The following is a 16,995-nucleotide window of genomic DNA, read 5'->3' as shown; positions in this document are numbered from 1 at the left end:
GTGTGATTACTTCTGATTGTTTCTGCTAATGCCATACTGTAATGTCCCCATTCGGGATTAACTTTAATTTAGTCATGAAACAACAATTCTAACTTAAAATGATAGTTGTAATATATTAATAAACATAATTTTAACTTAAAATATAATATTTAACTTAAAATTCTAAGATTAGTTCGGAGGATAGAACTTATCATGGTACTTTCTCTGATTTGCACACTTGAGATACATGCCTTGATGATATACATGACTGCTGCTCAACTGAGCCTTCAGATTAGAATCATACTAGATTCTCAACAACATATGCTATAGGTCTTCCTTTTTAACTTGAACTACAGAATGACTATAAGTCTGCCACAAACTTCTCTTCAGAATGACGTTCTTTATGTCACTTTTTGAAACTGCTATAAATCGAGTCACTAGTTTGATATAATCGATCACAACCTCTTCCTTATAATTTGTTTATCACATGTATATATTCTACTGAAATAATATTTTAATTAGTTCCCAATCTACTTTTCTTAATCCACTTTTCATATCTCCACATGATCTTTATTCATACCTTCTCATATATCTGTGGTATATCTCTGGTTCCTTTGATTATCGAGGTGAAGATATATATCTGCTGGAGCTTCTAATTCCTTATTATCAAATATATTAATTGTTATGTATGATGCCTCTTCCTCATAAGTATCGCTGCATTTGATATAGTCCAGCCTTTTATAATGTTACTGTTATATTTTCATCAATGACTCCGATTACTTTCTTTCAATTTTCTTCCTTTCACGTAAATGTCTGAATACTCTCCCTATATATTTCTTTTAATTGGCATGTTCCTTTTAATAATGGTTTATGTTCTAAATAAATGGTTCGTGGTTAATATGAAAGTCTGATAACTTATTATGAAGTCGATTGCCAATTAAGGAAGTCTCCAATTAAAGATGGCACTACTCTCTATCTTCTTACAATCGTGGCTCTACATATTCGCCTAAAGGTGACTTGTCTCTGCCACGTAATCTCAATGAATTATTAATAGTACTACAGATGTTATATCTTTGGAATGCAAACATGTCCATCAGCAGTGGTGTGTGCCAGAGGCACTGCTTCAGATGAAGTATCCAAATTTCCTAGAAGAGAGTTATTCCCCCTATTGATCACCGCTTTTTGGTCAATGTTGCATGCCATTCTCATTTCTAATGTCAGTCCCCTTATATTCCTGTCTATCCCATTTGGATGGGTTGAACTTTAGCATATATCTTGCAACATCAAGGAGTCGCATCTCTTGGATGTCTAAGAGACATGTTGTTTCATTTCTAATCACTATCTTTGCAGTACTAAGTATGATCGCTGTTCTCATGACCCTTTATTGCTGTCATTGACAAACTAAATTGGAGTCTTAAGATTGTGACTCTACGGATATCAATTAGTTGTTTGATAACACCCTTCTCTTAATTGATGTTGAAAGTTAATACTCTTAATTAAACGAGTTGGCATTGGTTTGCATATCGATCTAACTATCATCAATATTATTCAGTGTTTATCTTAGTCACTGTCTTCATCGTTATACAATCGCTATATGCCTTCAAAAATGCTTCGTCTTCATCAGATGTATATCACTGTGATTGTCTCTGCAAATGTTGACTGACTGATCTTCACGAAGGTGGTCTACAGACTCGTGATGCAATCCTTACATGATGTCTTGAATGAAGGTGCTGATGAAAGTATTGATCCTTGTAGCCTTCCTATATAATATTGATTGTTTGCTATCCATCCTTGGAAAGGTGATCATCATCTTGAACATATCCTCATACCTCAATGCTTAATTAGGAAAATCGTCTTATTCATAAGGCTTTATGATTTTCCAGATATCTCATTTCTAATTGCTTATGTATATTTACTTCTAACTATAGGTAGGTGTTCAGGGCCTGCCACTCCTTGCCCATATGAGTGTTTTATTGCTATTATGTTCTAGGTCAAGGATGGGGACATCACACATACTGAACTCCCAATGCTTCTCATGAGGATAGAGCATGGTTCATAACTTCATGGAGTGTCAATCAGGTTCTGCATGGTTGATGCAGTTGGGAATAGTTTGCCTGCAATATCAACTTTTTGTAGTAGGATTAAATGAATTTTGGATCTGGATTCATTTCAAACATTCAAGAGGTGGTAGACAATCTTATACTGTATTAAACATGTCAAATTTCTCAATAACATAAATTAACTGTATCTATTAATGTGCGAAAGTGATATTGTTAGGATTGTCTATTACATTTTGCTTAGGGGATTCCCTTTGTGTAGGATTGTCTATTACATTTTGCTTAGGGGATTCCCTTTGTGTATCTGGTCTGAAGATGTTTAACGTGTACTAATCTTTGAAGGAACAACAAGTAGATGCAGTGTGAAGCTTAAATCATTCTTTTGTTAAAATTAGAAAGCAGTCATGTTCTTTGCACAATTATCACAATTATGGTCAGCTCTGTAAATGAATGCCAAAAGGATAACCTGATTAAATAAAGGTCTCAAATGATTACTTGGCCATTTTGTGATAAAAGCTATGGGCTTGGTTTCACTCAGGTTGACATTTGGCCTTTTGTCTTATATTCTTACAAAAAAACATCAGGGGATTAACCTTTGTAGTATCATTGTTGTCATGACTTTAGTCTTTAAGTTGACTTTCATCTCTATATTATCTGATACAGCATTGACATTGATGACGGGGAAGGGGTGGAGTTGGTCATCGTCATCTTTTGATTTACAATGGCATGTAAAAGGAAATTCATGGCGCCCATCAATTCTCCTAATTCCTAATTATATCTCTTTCACAGTTTCATGATTATCACCATAGCAGTGAAATTCATGGGATTGAGAGCTAAGTTGCTGAATCGTAGGATTTTTCGGGCGATTCTGAAACGAATCTCCTGTGGGTGTGTCTAGGGTTCATGTTTTTAGATGCGAAATTTTTTAGTGATTCTAGTTTGATCTTTTTGATATTTTAAGACCTACAGTGCTGATTAGTGAACTCAGAACTTATCTATCATGAGATTCTAGTTTGATCTGTTTGATATTGAAAACTGAATTTAAATTAGTATGTTATGTTTCAAAATTTGAAATTTGTAATGGTTTTGTTTAGCATATGTATTGGTATATGACATTCTAAACTTAATTCTATCTTTTAGCTATATATATGTGTGTGTGTACATACATATTTTATTTGTATATACATACATACATGCATACATACATACAGAAACTAACTATTTTTGTATGAACGTACCGAAAACGTATCGAACCCCCAAAAAATATCTGCTGTACCGGCGTTTCGTACCCAGGTACCAGTTCCCATTCCTGTACCCCATTAGGCAACTAAGATTGAGAAGTAAAAGGAATAAGAACAACATTATCCATATATCAGTTTTTGTTGTTCTGTTTATTCCAGTTTATGGATACTATGTGTATTGTTACTGAATACCCTTCTATTTCTTCTTTGTGCATCCTAAATACATTCATAGAACTACCTAAGACTGCCAAAAATAAGTGGAATCACAATCTTGCTTACAGACTCTCAACATCAGCTGGAACTTGTCACATTTAGATGTCATCAGTTCCAATAAGAAATTCATACTCTTGTAAGCTTGCTAAACCTTTACTAGCAGATATATTTTTGTCGATTTGAAGCCTTCAACTTTTAAGTGGCATGGATGTGCTAGGTGTCGGTATGTCATACATGGACATTGATCTGTAATCTGTCACAGCTATGCCACACTCAGGCGCACCAGAAATACAGACTTTATTAAATAGCATTCAAACAACATCAAGATGAATTACAACGCATATATGCTGAGTTCAAGGAAACACTAAGAGTACCACCCAAAATATGGAAAGAAAAACTACCACACAAAGCTCATACACTATTGCAAACACAGTTTAAACCCAGGGAACCCCTCAAATGGGTAGATTTTTCCAGGAAGAGTGAGCTTGGACCCTCATGCAACTAATTTATTATTTTTATGATGTATAGGTGTTTTAAATTTATAAATTTCCATATGGGCTTACAAAGCTCTACCTTTCTACAATTGAGCTCCTACACCTCCTTACTCTACCAAGGAATGAAACTACAGATGCTTTATTAGCCAACATGGCTTTCTCATTTGCCACCAATGATTACTAGGGTTGCCTGCATCTTCCTATGACTGCTTTGTTACAGCAATTGTGCAACAGTCATATTAAATGTCATTCTCCACCCCCACAGATCAGAGAGAACTCCTCCGTTGTCTGATTCTTGACTTGGCTTGACATCCTCTTCCTCTCCTTACCGCTGTTGCCCTTTCCTCATTTGCCTTTGTCCATGAAATGAACAACACTTTCCCATCAATGAAAAGCCCCTGCGCCAAATGAAAGGTTTACGTAATTGAAAGATCACCCTTCTTGGGAATATGGATGGTTGCTGCCCTCTATTTGGGAAACCAGGCCATCCCTCTACATTCCAAAAAATTGCAGCCCTAAGGCAGGAAAATGACTGCTTGCCAAGACTGTAAATACTGCCTGTTTGGGAAGGATAAATGCTGCATGGCCAGGGAAAATGAACAACTGCCTAGGCAAGGAGCCCCGTCTCCAAAATTGCCACCAATAGATTAGGTTGTAACTCATGCTGCCAGATATAACCTTCGCCAAGTCGCTGCAAACACCCGGGTAGGGTAATATTGATGTGTGTTGGAAAGGAAAAAATCAACTGTCTACAATAGTAATGGCCGCCAGCTTGGACAAAGATTTCTCTCACTTTTAATGCCTATAGTTGTCTAACTCTGCTGCCTTCTATAACTGTTTTTTGCTGCTTGTACTTATGCTGCTGAATCCAATTCATGTTGTCATGCTATGACGCCAATCTAGTTGCATGCTGACTTGAACAAACGCTCTTCAACACCATGGAGATGTCTGGTTGCCCCCTGATGTCCTCACGACCCTCATGCCAATTGCCATGCTTCTTGTTCATCCTCTTGACGCTCAATAATACCTTCTTATCTAATTGGACAAGCTGTAACATTGTTGCAAGCGATATTATTGCCTCACATAATTGACTCTAGTAAAGTGCTCCAATGGATGTTGATAAGAACCACATGTCACTTATAGCATAACCAAGCATTCAAATGTTACCACTGAACGCCTGCAACATGTTAACACCTGTGACTTGTTGAATAAGTGTAACAACCTACTGAACACCTGCAGCACCTACTATAGGTCAAACTTGTAGCACCAAGACACCTGCAGCACTGCTATTGGTGAGACCATAGTAGTACTAACCCTGCCTGACCTAACAATTTCTTAACTGCAGGAACTTCTGGATCCAAATGACCAAACTAATTTTTCAGATCATGCCTCCTTGGTCAGGGAGCATTTGGTCCTCAAAAGCCTCAAGACTATGGAAAAAGAGTGCCATGTTGTCTTGCACCATGCAATGACAAAACCCAAAATTGTGGGGCCTCAAGAAGCAACTCTTCTTCCCACTGCTCCTTCTGAGTATGCAACCTCTACATATTCCTTTTCCAATTCTTTCTTGCTTTTGTTGAAAAAACTGTCCTCTTTTCTTCCAATGAGTACCTGACCTCTTGGAAGTCTTTGTCTTCTTCTTGTTTGAAATTCTTCTAACACAGGGCTTGCTGTGATTTATCAAACCACAAACTTTGCATGGGTGTGCTACCCAACATTGCATGACAATATTGCCTATTAAATGGCAAAAGAAACACTCTATGGAAGACTTCTTCTTGACATCCCTTGTCATCTTTCTTGGACTTCTTGAACCACTTCTAGGGATGCAAGTTCCTTTGGGGCTATCTTCTCTCCCATGAGATGTTTTGCACTCACCTTGAATGCATTTCCCTTTTTCTCTTGGCTGTCCATTCTTTGGCGCTTCCTTGCTCTTACTTGAATGGTCATGGGACTCTTTGCATTGTTTTTCCCTTTTTGAGAGAAAAACAAAAGAGCTCAGACAAGTTCTCACCGTACACACCTTTGTTTGGGTTTGTGCAACTCTCATGGAGAATTGACCTTTCCTCTCTACTCCTTCATGAGTGACCTGCAATTCTGTCAACATCTCATTTTTGGCTTGCAGCTCTTCTTGCATCTTTTAAAAAATGCCCATAAGAAATTGTGCATGGCTCTCTAACTGCGCTTGCTTTTCCTTCAACCTTTAGTTCTCCTTTCCAATTTGCTGATTATCTCTTTCCAACTATGAAAGTCTGCACTTTTTGGAATTCCCCATGGTTGTACCTTACAAATCATGAAAACTTTGCCGAAAGATAGGACCATTTCTGTCCAATCATAAAGGAAGGAATGTGATTTGATACTAATTGATCCAATATCTGGAGCAGCTATGCCACACTCCATCACACCAGCAATACGGATTCAATTAAATAGCACTCAAACAACTAATCCAGAAACAAACGAGTGTGTAAAGGATATTCACAATTCCAAACACAGTTTAACACTTTAGAAACTGTCTAATTGGTAGAAAACTAGAGGAAGAGCAAGCTAGGCTCCTCATGCCACTATTTCTGCAATGTAAAAATGCCCTTTTATTGCCTAACAGGTTTGCAAAGCTTGCCTTTTGACAATTGAGCTACCACACCTTTGCATGCTGCTAGGAAGTTAAACTACAGATGCATTACCAGCCAACATGGCTTTCGCAGCCACCACCAATGGTTCCTAGAGCTGCCGACATCTGCTTATGATTTCTCTGCTACACTACCATGCATTGGCCATATTAAATGGCATTCTCCAACCTGAAAGATCAGGGAGAACACTCCTCTGTTGTCAGCCACTCAACTTGGCTCAACACCCTCATTGCCTCTTCTTACTGCAGCCTGTCTTTCCTTATTTGCCTCGACCAATGAAAAGAACAACACTCCTGCTACAATGAAAGGTTCTTGCTCCAAATGAAAGGCCCTTACACCAAATGGAAGGTTTTGGCTAATTGAAAGATCACCCTCCTCAGGAAGATGGACAGTTGCTGCCATCTATCTGAAAAACCACACCCTCCCTCCATTTACCAAATGACTGTAGCCCTTTTGCAGGAAAACTATGAGCTAACATATGGTAACTACTGCCCACCAAGACTGTAATTTCTGTTCACTTGGTAAAGATTACTGTCGTATGACCAGGGAAAATGAATGATTACCTAGGCAAGGTGCCCTGTCTTTAAAACTGTTGCCAACTGAATAGGAAGGTCATCCTTGCTTCCAGGGATAATTGTAACACTGTTGCTGCCAACAAATAGTGACCAGATAGGGTAATGCCCATCTGTCTGGAAAGGGAAAAATCAACCAGCCGGCAATAGAAATGGCTGCTAGCTTGGACAAAGGTTTTTGCCACTTCAACTTCCCCAGCATTGTTTAACTTTGTGTTGTGACGTATTCACACATCGCCCCATTGCAAATGGGGACCCCTGCTTTTTGCTTTCTAGGGTTTGTTTTCTAGGTCTTTTAGGGTTTTGTCTGTTAGCCTTTGCAGGATGAGTGTTGTCGAGGGGATCGTTGGATTACAGGCTTTGCTTGAGCCAGGGTGAGTCCACAGGGCCCCAGAATTAGGGTTTCTTTGAGAGTCTTCCTTAGGGCCTGGTTTTGCTCTCGTTGCTAATTGTGTCTTGCTTTGTGAGTGGGTATCATTCTTGAAGGTCCGAGCTAGGTCGAGTTGGTGAGTGAAGTCTGAAATGTCATCCTGACCTTCAAATGCCCTGAAATTTGGCTAAGTCTAGAATGTCCCGATCCTGAAATTTGGCTAAGTCTGGAATGTCCTGATCCTGAAATTTGACTAAGTTTGGAAAACTAAAGAATCCTCCAAAAACTAGATTTTGCAATATAACTCCTGGAGGTCCGAAACCACTCTCAAACATCCTGAAAGTATATATGGAATATAACTTAAAGTATATGTCACTTATACTTAAATGTTATATTCCATAAAATGATCCTGACGGAGAGTCCAAAGCGTCAAATTTCGCTCCTGACCCTTCCAAAGGGTCCAAAGCGAATTTCGCTCATGACCCTTCCAAAGGGTCCAGAGCGAAATTCTCCATAAGACATTCCACTTTGACCAAAACTTAGAACTAATGCATTCCTAGGCTTGAGTTTGGGCAAAGTTAAGCTTAGACATGGGTGTGAAAAGACATTTGAATTGCCTTGAAGTGAAATTGGATTGCTAAGGATGCAAATTTTGATGCCAATTGGGAAAATCGCTCCTAACCCTTCCAGAGGGTCCAGGGCGAAAATCATAAAACCAACATGTTCCTTTCAAGTATGTGCTAAGGCAAGACTATACCAAGGTAGAAAAGACCTTTGAGACCCCTGATGAGAAAATGTTTGTTTCAAAAGTTGATGATTCTAGGTTAGAGAAGAAAAATCGCTCCTGACCCTTCCAGAGGGTCCAGGGCGAAAATCTAAAAATCCCCTATTTTACCTTGCAAGAACAAGCCAAACTTGGATGGAGTGAATGAGGAAAACCATTGCCTAACTTTGAGTGAAGGATTCAAGATAAAATGATGGAGAAGTAAGCCAAAGGAAGAAAAATCGCTCCTGACCCTTCCAGAGGGTCCAGGGCGAAAAACCCTAAAATCACCTTTTTCCTCCTGATTTGAGTGAAACTAAACCTGGAATTCAATGAAAGAACCTATTTGGAATGCCTTGAAAAGGTTTTGGACCTTCAAAAATGAGAATTTTGAGCTCAGGAGAGAATTTCGCTCCTGACCCTTCCAGAGGGTCCAGAGCGAAATTCCCAAAAATGCAATATTTCCTTCAAAGTTTTGATGAGCTAACCCAGTAATGGAAGGAAATGAACCCTGGAGATTGCCTTGGGGGAGTTTAAAGATCAAACTAAGGTGAATTTTGGCCTAAAATGAAAAAATCGCTCCTGACCCTTCCAGAGGGTCCAGGGCGAAATTCACATTTTCACCTAGTTCCTGCATGAAAAATGATATAAATTCGAAATACAAGACCTTGAGTAGGTCAAGACACGCATAAACTCACCTTCCAGGAGATTTTGGAGTCAAGAAATGAGAGATTTAGGACCTAATTGAAAAAATCGCTCCTGACCCTTCCAGAGGGTCCAGTGCGAAATCATCAGGAAGCTTCATTAAGCCTCAATCAAACCTCCATATTCCTAAATTTTCACCAAATTTGCCAAATTCAAGACATTTGGGAGGTTGAATTAAATTCGCATGAATTAAGGCATTTACAATTTAATTAATTAATTTCTAGGCCTTGAAATAATTGAAAAAATCCACCTTTGAGCTTTGGAATTAATTTAAAAATTAAAAAATTATGCTTAAGCGCTCAAAAATCATTATTGTGCCTTTACAAACAAGTCGGCCATCTTTTGAGAGGAGTTTTATTTTATTTTATTCCCTATTTGCCAAGTCGGCCTTGAGGGAAATCAAGGTGAGCGCCCTATATAAGGGAGGTGTATTGTAGCATATTCAAATCATTCTTTCATTATCTCTCATGCGAACTTGAAGAGCATATTTGGAGGTGCGAAATTGAACAAGTTGGAGGATAATTTCCAGATTTTGGAAGGTGTTTGAAGGCGAATTTCCAGATTTTGAGAAGCTAGTGGAAGGCGAAGCTTTTTGAAGGCTAATTGAGGCGTAATTCATCCAAAGGAAGACCACAATTCAATCCTTACCCAGCAAAATCTGATCTTCTTCCTTCATTTTTCAAGGTTCATAGTTAGGCTTTCAAAGGAGAAGGTATGAAGAATCCTTTTTGAAGTTCTTATTCAAGACTTGTTTTGATTTCATAGCAATCTTTTAAAGTCTAAAGTCTTGAAAAATCTAATCTCCATTCATAATTAATTTGAAAATTTAGAATTCTGGATTTATCATGTCATTTTCAAATTAATATCTTAAATCATTCTCTTTGAAGGTCCTAAATTCTATGCTTTAAGGTATGATGCTCAAAGACTAACTTTAATCTTTTGTTTAAGCATCAAATGGCGACCCCCGGAGTCGGAGGATCAACTACTTGGCGGACCCTCATCAAAGAAGATCAAGTCAGGACAAGGGCGACCTCCTCCAATCCAGTTTCATTAATGACGACCTTCTCCATCTATCTTCCAGTCCAACATTTGAAGGAAAACATCACCAAATTGAGCATCAACCAAGTGTTAGACAGGGTGGCATCCCAGTCATCACTCCTCCAGTCGGATTGGTCCACCTCAGCGTGTCCAGATTCAATGCACTTGACTCATGGGAGATGGCACAGACTTCGATGTACCTACCCCAGTTATCCATTGGTCGAATATTCCAGAGAAGACATGTGTCCAAATAATGCAATTATTTCATTGGTCAGAATTAAGTTGGTTGTAACAAACCCTAATTAGGGTTTCATTGTAAGATCTTGGCCATTGATCTCAAATTGATCTAAGCCATTGAATTGTATTGTGGGCACTATATAAGCCCTGGCTCCTCATTTTTAAAGGCTAATAGTTAGTGAATAGGAGTCAACAATAGTTAGTCAATAGTTGATAGTAGGTGAATAGTTAGCTAGTAGTGAATAATTAGTTGATAGAATAGCAATTAGAGTAGAATAGCAAGAGAAGGCAAAGATTGTTGCCAAGATGTTGTAAAAGACTTGTAAAACTTCATTGAAGAAATGGTGAAATCTATGGGTCGATTCAACAATTTGCATGGTCTCTATACTTCTCATATTTGATTTCATGTTATTAGATGAGTGGAAGAAATGTGTTTGATTGATGGTGAAATTTGTATTTCCATACTACTAGCAGTTTGTTGATTGTAGACTTGCCTTGTGTAGTCAACTGGAATCATTCAGCTTAAGCTCAACTTCAATTGTCGCTTCTTCACTGATATGCATCAGCTTGATGGTGTCTATGCCTATAGCGATGATCTGAACATGATAAAGCTTTCCTCTGAAGATCGTACTAACCTTGTGGAGATGGTCCTGTGATGTCAAAACAAGACTTAGTTAGAATTTCATCAAAGATCAATCATTGCTCCTACATTTCTTAGTATCAGAATTAGATCCTTTCCTTGCCCTCGTCCTTTTTCCTTTTTTCAAAATCTAAGCCAGTGAAATCCTGTGATTCCAGCAAAACAGACGTTTAGGTCGTCAAGTGTAAGTCCCCTTGTGATTCCAGCAAAATCACATCATACCACAGAGAGCTTATCCACACGTAGAGATCCTACATAACAGAACCTTGGAGTTACTTCGACTGATCCTTCAGCGAGATCTTCAGCAGTCGGGAACTTTGTTCAAGAGAGGATAAGATACTTCGGTATTTTATTCTGTGTTCGCATGTGCTTAAAAGCACGTCAACACTCTGCTACCTTCTATTCTTTTTGTCTAATGTTTCAGCTTTTGCTGCCAAATCCTCTTAATGATGTCATGCCATGATGCTAATCCAGTTGCATGCTGAATCGAGCAAACAGTCTTCAATGCCATCCTCAAATGGATGCTGACAAGAACTCCATGTCACTTGCAGCATTACCAGGCATTCACAGAATTGCCACCAAACATCTGCCAGATGTTATTTTAACACCTGTAACCGCACTTTGTATAACTGCATCACATTCACAATATCCTGCAACACCAAGGCACTTGCAGCATTGCTATCCATTACTAATGCAGTACTGATCGTGCCTATTCTGACAATTGCCTGACTATGGGACCTGGTTTTGGAGATCTGAATGACTGAACCATGTTTTGGGATCACACACAGATCTTAACAAACTCCCGAGGATATGATTAATCCAAATGGGCTTGATAGAGGAGAGAAGGAAACACAACTGATTCACTTGTTTTGTTATCTATCTTTATATCAAATCTTGAAAATTATGAACTTAAAATATATATTGCAGTCTCATGTTGCCTATTTTGTTCGATACTTTAAACAGTAATATAACAGTAGATAGCTCTTTGTGTGGAACTCTACCTGTTTCCTTGATTTGTCTTCACCAGTTGTGGATCATCTGTATTCATTATTCTCTGGATCATCTGTTTAAGTACTCGTTATTTCCTTTTCTTGTACTCTGAATTTACCAGATGAATTGATTTACATGACATAAGCAAACAACTATTACCGAAGTGCTGAAATTCAGGTTTGGTTCTTTCTCACAAGAACTGGTTCGATTTAACTTCACATGGGACAAACAAAGTGCATTAGATCCCAAGCTACATGTAGGAAGTTGTTTCCTTCCAAATTTAGTATGCTTTAGAAACATTGGACAGTCAATGCAAAGAATTGTGGTGGCTTTTTGAAAGGGATGTTTCTTTTGATGTTTCACTGCTAGTGCAATTTAGCTTTGCGTGTATCAGGCATCTAACAGATTCCAAGATATTTCAGTAAGTGCCTGGAATTTCCTTATCAAGGGAAAATAATTCGTCCACTGTTTGTATGGTGGTTTTGAGTTCTATTCTTCCCCGTAAAAATTAGGAGGGCAAATTACTTGTGACTTTTGATCTTCATGCCTCTCAGTTTCTTTGGTTCTTGACTCTTGTACTTTGAGGCCATTGATCTTGCACCCAAACTTAAGTGCTGCTTTAGTTTCCGGCATAAATATAACACGATATTTCATTGAGAGATACGATTAATAATGATAATGATGGATTATCCTCCAATTAGCCCCTAAATAATGATGGGCATGGAGAAAATAAGACTTAAATAGTGTAGGAATTAGTGTTTTGTAGTTTGGCCATGGGTGATATGAAATTTGGAGAATGGCATTGCTTTTTTGAACTTATATCATACTTGAAAGTTGCATGTGTCTTACCTTGTGGTGGTGAAAGAAATTGCTGAGAATTATTTTAATTTTTTTAAAGTTGTGTTTTAAATTTTAACCATCGGAAGTGTGTTTTCTTGACAAATAACTGTTTAACAAAAGTACAGTTTTAGCTGTACCTATATGGTTGTTATCTGGTGAACAGAAACATCTTAGAAAACATATCAAGGTACCCTATGAAAGGGGAAGTGTGTGTATAATATTTGCAATTGTCTTTTGGGATAAATTGTGTGGTTTGATTAGGTTCCAATGATTTCGGTCTTTCTAGTGGACCTGCTATCATGGAGAGAACTAAAGCCATTGTTTCAACATGGCATTTTACTTTTCATTTTTAACTAAATTTCCCATGTCTGATAGGTTCTCTCTCACACACACATAAATATAATCAAAACTTTCACATTACCTTTTCATGTGTGTGTATACACACACAAGAGAAGGTAATGCCCAAGTTTAACTATATATATGTATGTATATGTATACACACACATATACATGCACACATGCTTGCACACACACACACACACACACACACATGTCATGCCCCTGTACTTTTATGAACAAATCGCATGTGTTAATAGATGAAATTCAGATGTTCTAGGGCCAACCTGATAGGATAACCTAAGCAGTGAAATAAACGAAGGAGCTAGGTCCGACTTAGTTTAGGGAATTATCGACTTAGTTTAGGGAATTATCTGCCATGTCCAAGGAAATAATCCTTCCTAAGAGAGCCAACTAACAAGGTAGGGTTACAGCAATTTGTAAGGTCAACCAGAATTAATTACATGGCAATTTATTTTAATTAGGCCGACTAAGTGAAAAGGCAGCAGGTATGATGACAAGGCATTGGGTGTATCTCTTCAAAGTAAGGGGTGTATCTCTTCAAAGTAAGGGATGTATCCTTTCTCCAAATTAATTATATAAAAAGGGAATTCAAACCCCACTTGAAGGGCATCGAATGGAAAAGGAATACAATGAAAATCATTTTGAGTTAGAGCAGGTCCATAGCAGAAGTAGCACAGAAATATATGTGATGGATCTGCAATCAGATTAGAACGGATAAAGTAGAAATAAGGAATAAGAATTCTGAGATCTGAGTTGAAATCAGATGGGGAATTAAGGTAGAAACAGCAGAAAAAAGAGATCCGATTTCAATTATCAGGCAATAAGAATAAGATACAGCAGTTAATTTAGAAAGGACGCCTCTTTATGAGGAGGGATATTCTTAGTAAAGGTTGACTCTACATTTCCCTTGGGGGCTATAATGGAGGACCTACTCTTTGAGGAAAGGCATCGAACCAGTTCAGATCTTATATGCATAACCTGCATTCAGAAAACAACAGACTTGTGATCTAGCAAGTAAATGGTATGCAATGTGACTGATTATATTGTTTAAAATATAATCTCTTTTGTATCTTTAATCTAGTTATTAGAGGGAATTGCTAATCTAATTAGACTCTTATAATTATTGATTTAATCTATTTATTTTCCTACAAACGATCATGCATGGATTAGCAAGGAAATCTGTTAGGGAAAGGCAGTAAGATGGATTCACACAATAAGTTCCTGCCACTTGTGGGCCAAGGGGTGTTATACCACGCTCTTGGGCTTAATTGTGGTGAAGAGTTTCCCGGTGCCCTATTGTGCTTTCCTCTCCAATCCCTACGATGATTGGTTGTTGGAAGTGGAACTAAAGAATAGAAGCAATCATGTATGGGTTAGTAAGGAGACACGATTGCGAGAGGCAGTAGATGGGTTCCACAATCTAAGTAGACCACCCCATGTTGGATGGACGGGAGTTCCTACCACTTGTGGACCAAGGGGTGTTTTACCATGCCCTTGGGCTTAGTTGCAGCAAATGATTTCCGGGCGCCCTATCATGCTTTCCTCTCCAATCCCTACTATGGTTGATTATTGGAAATGAAATTATAGATCAGATCCAAATAGGTGATGTTATTCAACTTAAATGCTTATTTACTTTTAAAAAGTTCAATAGCTCTTATATGATTTAATTATAGATTACTATTTGTAAACAAATTATGTTATGAAATTGTTACTTAGGGCAAAAATCAGGTATACCCCAATTAGGGGACATTACTATACACACACACACACACATCCACACATAAATATATAATACATATATATAGATATATATGTATATATAGATATACGTATAATATATATGGGTACTTATATGTATATGTATGTATGTATGTATCTATCTATCTACACACACATAGATACACATATATACATATACACACGTAATTTTCTTTTGGGATCAACTTCATAGTTTGATTAGGTTCCTATGTTTTGGGTTTCTTTTCTGGATCCATCATCATTGCAAGGATTAAAGCCAGTGCTTCAATTGGCCACATAACCTGTGGGCTCATATCTATGTCAATGGTGAAGGCATATTCCATGGGATGAGAACTGTTTGGTGTGCTGCAGAGGTGCGCGCCTTGGTGCGCTTATTTTGTCCATTAGATTATAACAATTTATTGTGGCTGTTGTTATGTATGCATATTTTTTTCTTTGTGCTGGACAGTATTATCACTGTTTTTACTGAAAGCACAATAGTGAGTGTGTATTTTGGGCATGGTGGATAGATATACTATAGGTATTTGATGAAGGGGGGACTTCATTCGACTCTTGTGACTGGAAGCCCAAATTGGATGCAGTTATATTTGCAATGACAAGTTCTTAGGCATTAAAGTTAGTCATCATGTGGTTGAAGTGTTTGATGCATGGGCAAAGTAGCTTTGTGGGGCACAATAATTATGATAAAGGGATCGATGCATATAGCAGAGCTGAATAACTCTATGCCATTAGAACTGACTTGGTCTGCCCAACATGGGAATAAGGGGTGACTATCAGTAATAAATAGCAGCAAGCATGCAAAATGGCATGTAATGAACTAAAACATGTGCTGGAATGTGGTCGTCTGAGGCTGTTTATTCTTCTCCCTTTCAAGAATTGCTTTTGTATGCTTAGTATCAAAATCATAAACTTGTCTACCAGCCTGGTTTCAACACTTGTTTTCCTCTCAGAACTATTTTAGTTATTTATTGGTAGTTAATAGTGTAAAATATTGCTTTTGTAGCTGAATGGCCTCCCTTCATAACAGTTTTTTATTTGCATATTTTCTAGGTTGACCTAGGGAATGTCCATCGTGGAATTGGGACTGGATGTTTTGTGCACAAAATTGCTCCACCTTGCCACTAGATCAAAGCCAAGCAGATGCACCTCAGATTTTTTTATTGCCCATTCCTTTCTTTTAATGCTATTGGACCCCTGGAATTTCTATGCTCTTTAGTTCTATATATTAAAGATTGGACATGTTTTGCGTTGGAGATTTTAACACACTATTATTCAGACTTGAAATTCATTAAAACTTTTAAAAGTAAATTATTTGGTATTAAAATTAACTGATCTCTTTATTGTTTTTGTAATTATTGCTAAGTTCGCTGCACATGTTAGTAGAGATTAGACATAGAATGCATCCTTCATGTATGAACAAAAATAACTCAGACTAAATACTTGGTGTTTTTTCGCAGTGATGGATTGCTGCAAATCAGAATTCCCAAAAATGATCAGTAAAATGAGCTGGTGCATTCCTTGCTGCTGCTGGAGTATACAACTATTAGCAATTTCTTTCATGTTTTGTTTGTGTGGTGGAGGGTGGATAGGGCATTTAGCTGTTATTATATTATGTACTTATATCTTCTAGGGATAGAGCAGTTAGCTGTTATTATATTATGTATTTATATCTTCTACGGATAGGGCATTTAGTAGTTATTGTATTATGCATTTGTAACTTATATGATAACTGTTGGGGAACTCTTGAAATATACATTTTAGCTGTTATATTATATATTTACATCCATGTTTGGTAATAGTTAATTTTATGTTTCATGTATTTATGCACTCCTTTAGTTGGATTTGGAAGATTCAGATTTGCATTTTTGTATGTTCTGATACCATAAATCCATAATGGTAAATTCTAGTTTGTCTAACAGGTTGGTTCTAGAAGCACATATACGCCGAACCTGATGAAGCAGCAATGGCTTTGTTGATCGAAACTTTCATATTATGATTTCTTTCAACCTAACCTGGCATCAGCTGTGCTTTAAGCTCATTTTTACACTAACAGCTCTTTCCCTTCTTTAATACAATCTTTGTGTTTGTCTGATTGACAAAACTCATAATGCTTT

At 37.6% G+C, this 16,995-nt stretch overlaps 1 protein-coding gene across 1 annotated transcript in view; it reads left to right on the top strand.

The window, feature by feature from the left end:
* The window catches only part of LOC131076019 (uncharacterized), a 67,278-nt gene extending 50,578 nt beyond the window's left edge, over window positions 1–16,700 (top strand). The window contains exon 6 of the mRNA XM_058013030.2: window positions 16,339–16,700. Within this exon, the coding sequence (XP_057869013.1) occupies window positions 16,339–16,381 (43 nt within the window). The 3' untranslated portion in view covers window positions 16,382–16,700. The remainder of the gene's footprint in view (window positions 1–16,338) is intronic.
* Window positions 16,701–16,995: the final 295 nt, after the last annotated feature.

The sequence above is a fragment of the Cryptomeria japonica genome, chromosome 3 (genome assembly GCF_030272615.1).
Source record: "Cryptomeria japonica chromosome 3, Sugi_1.0, whole genome shotgun sequence".
NCBI classification, from domain to species: domain Eukaryota; kingdom Viridiplantae; phylum Streptophyta; class Pinopsida; order Cupressales; family Cupressaceae; genus Cryptomeria; species Cryptomeria japonica.
This window is presented reverse-complemented; position numbering and strand designations above follow the sequence as displayed.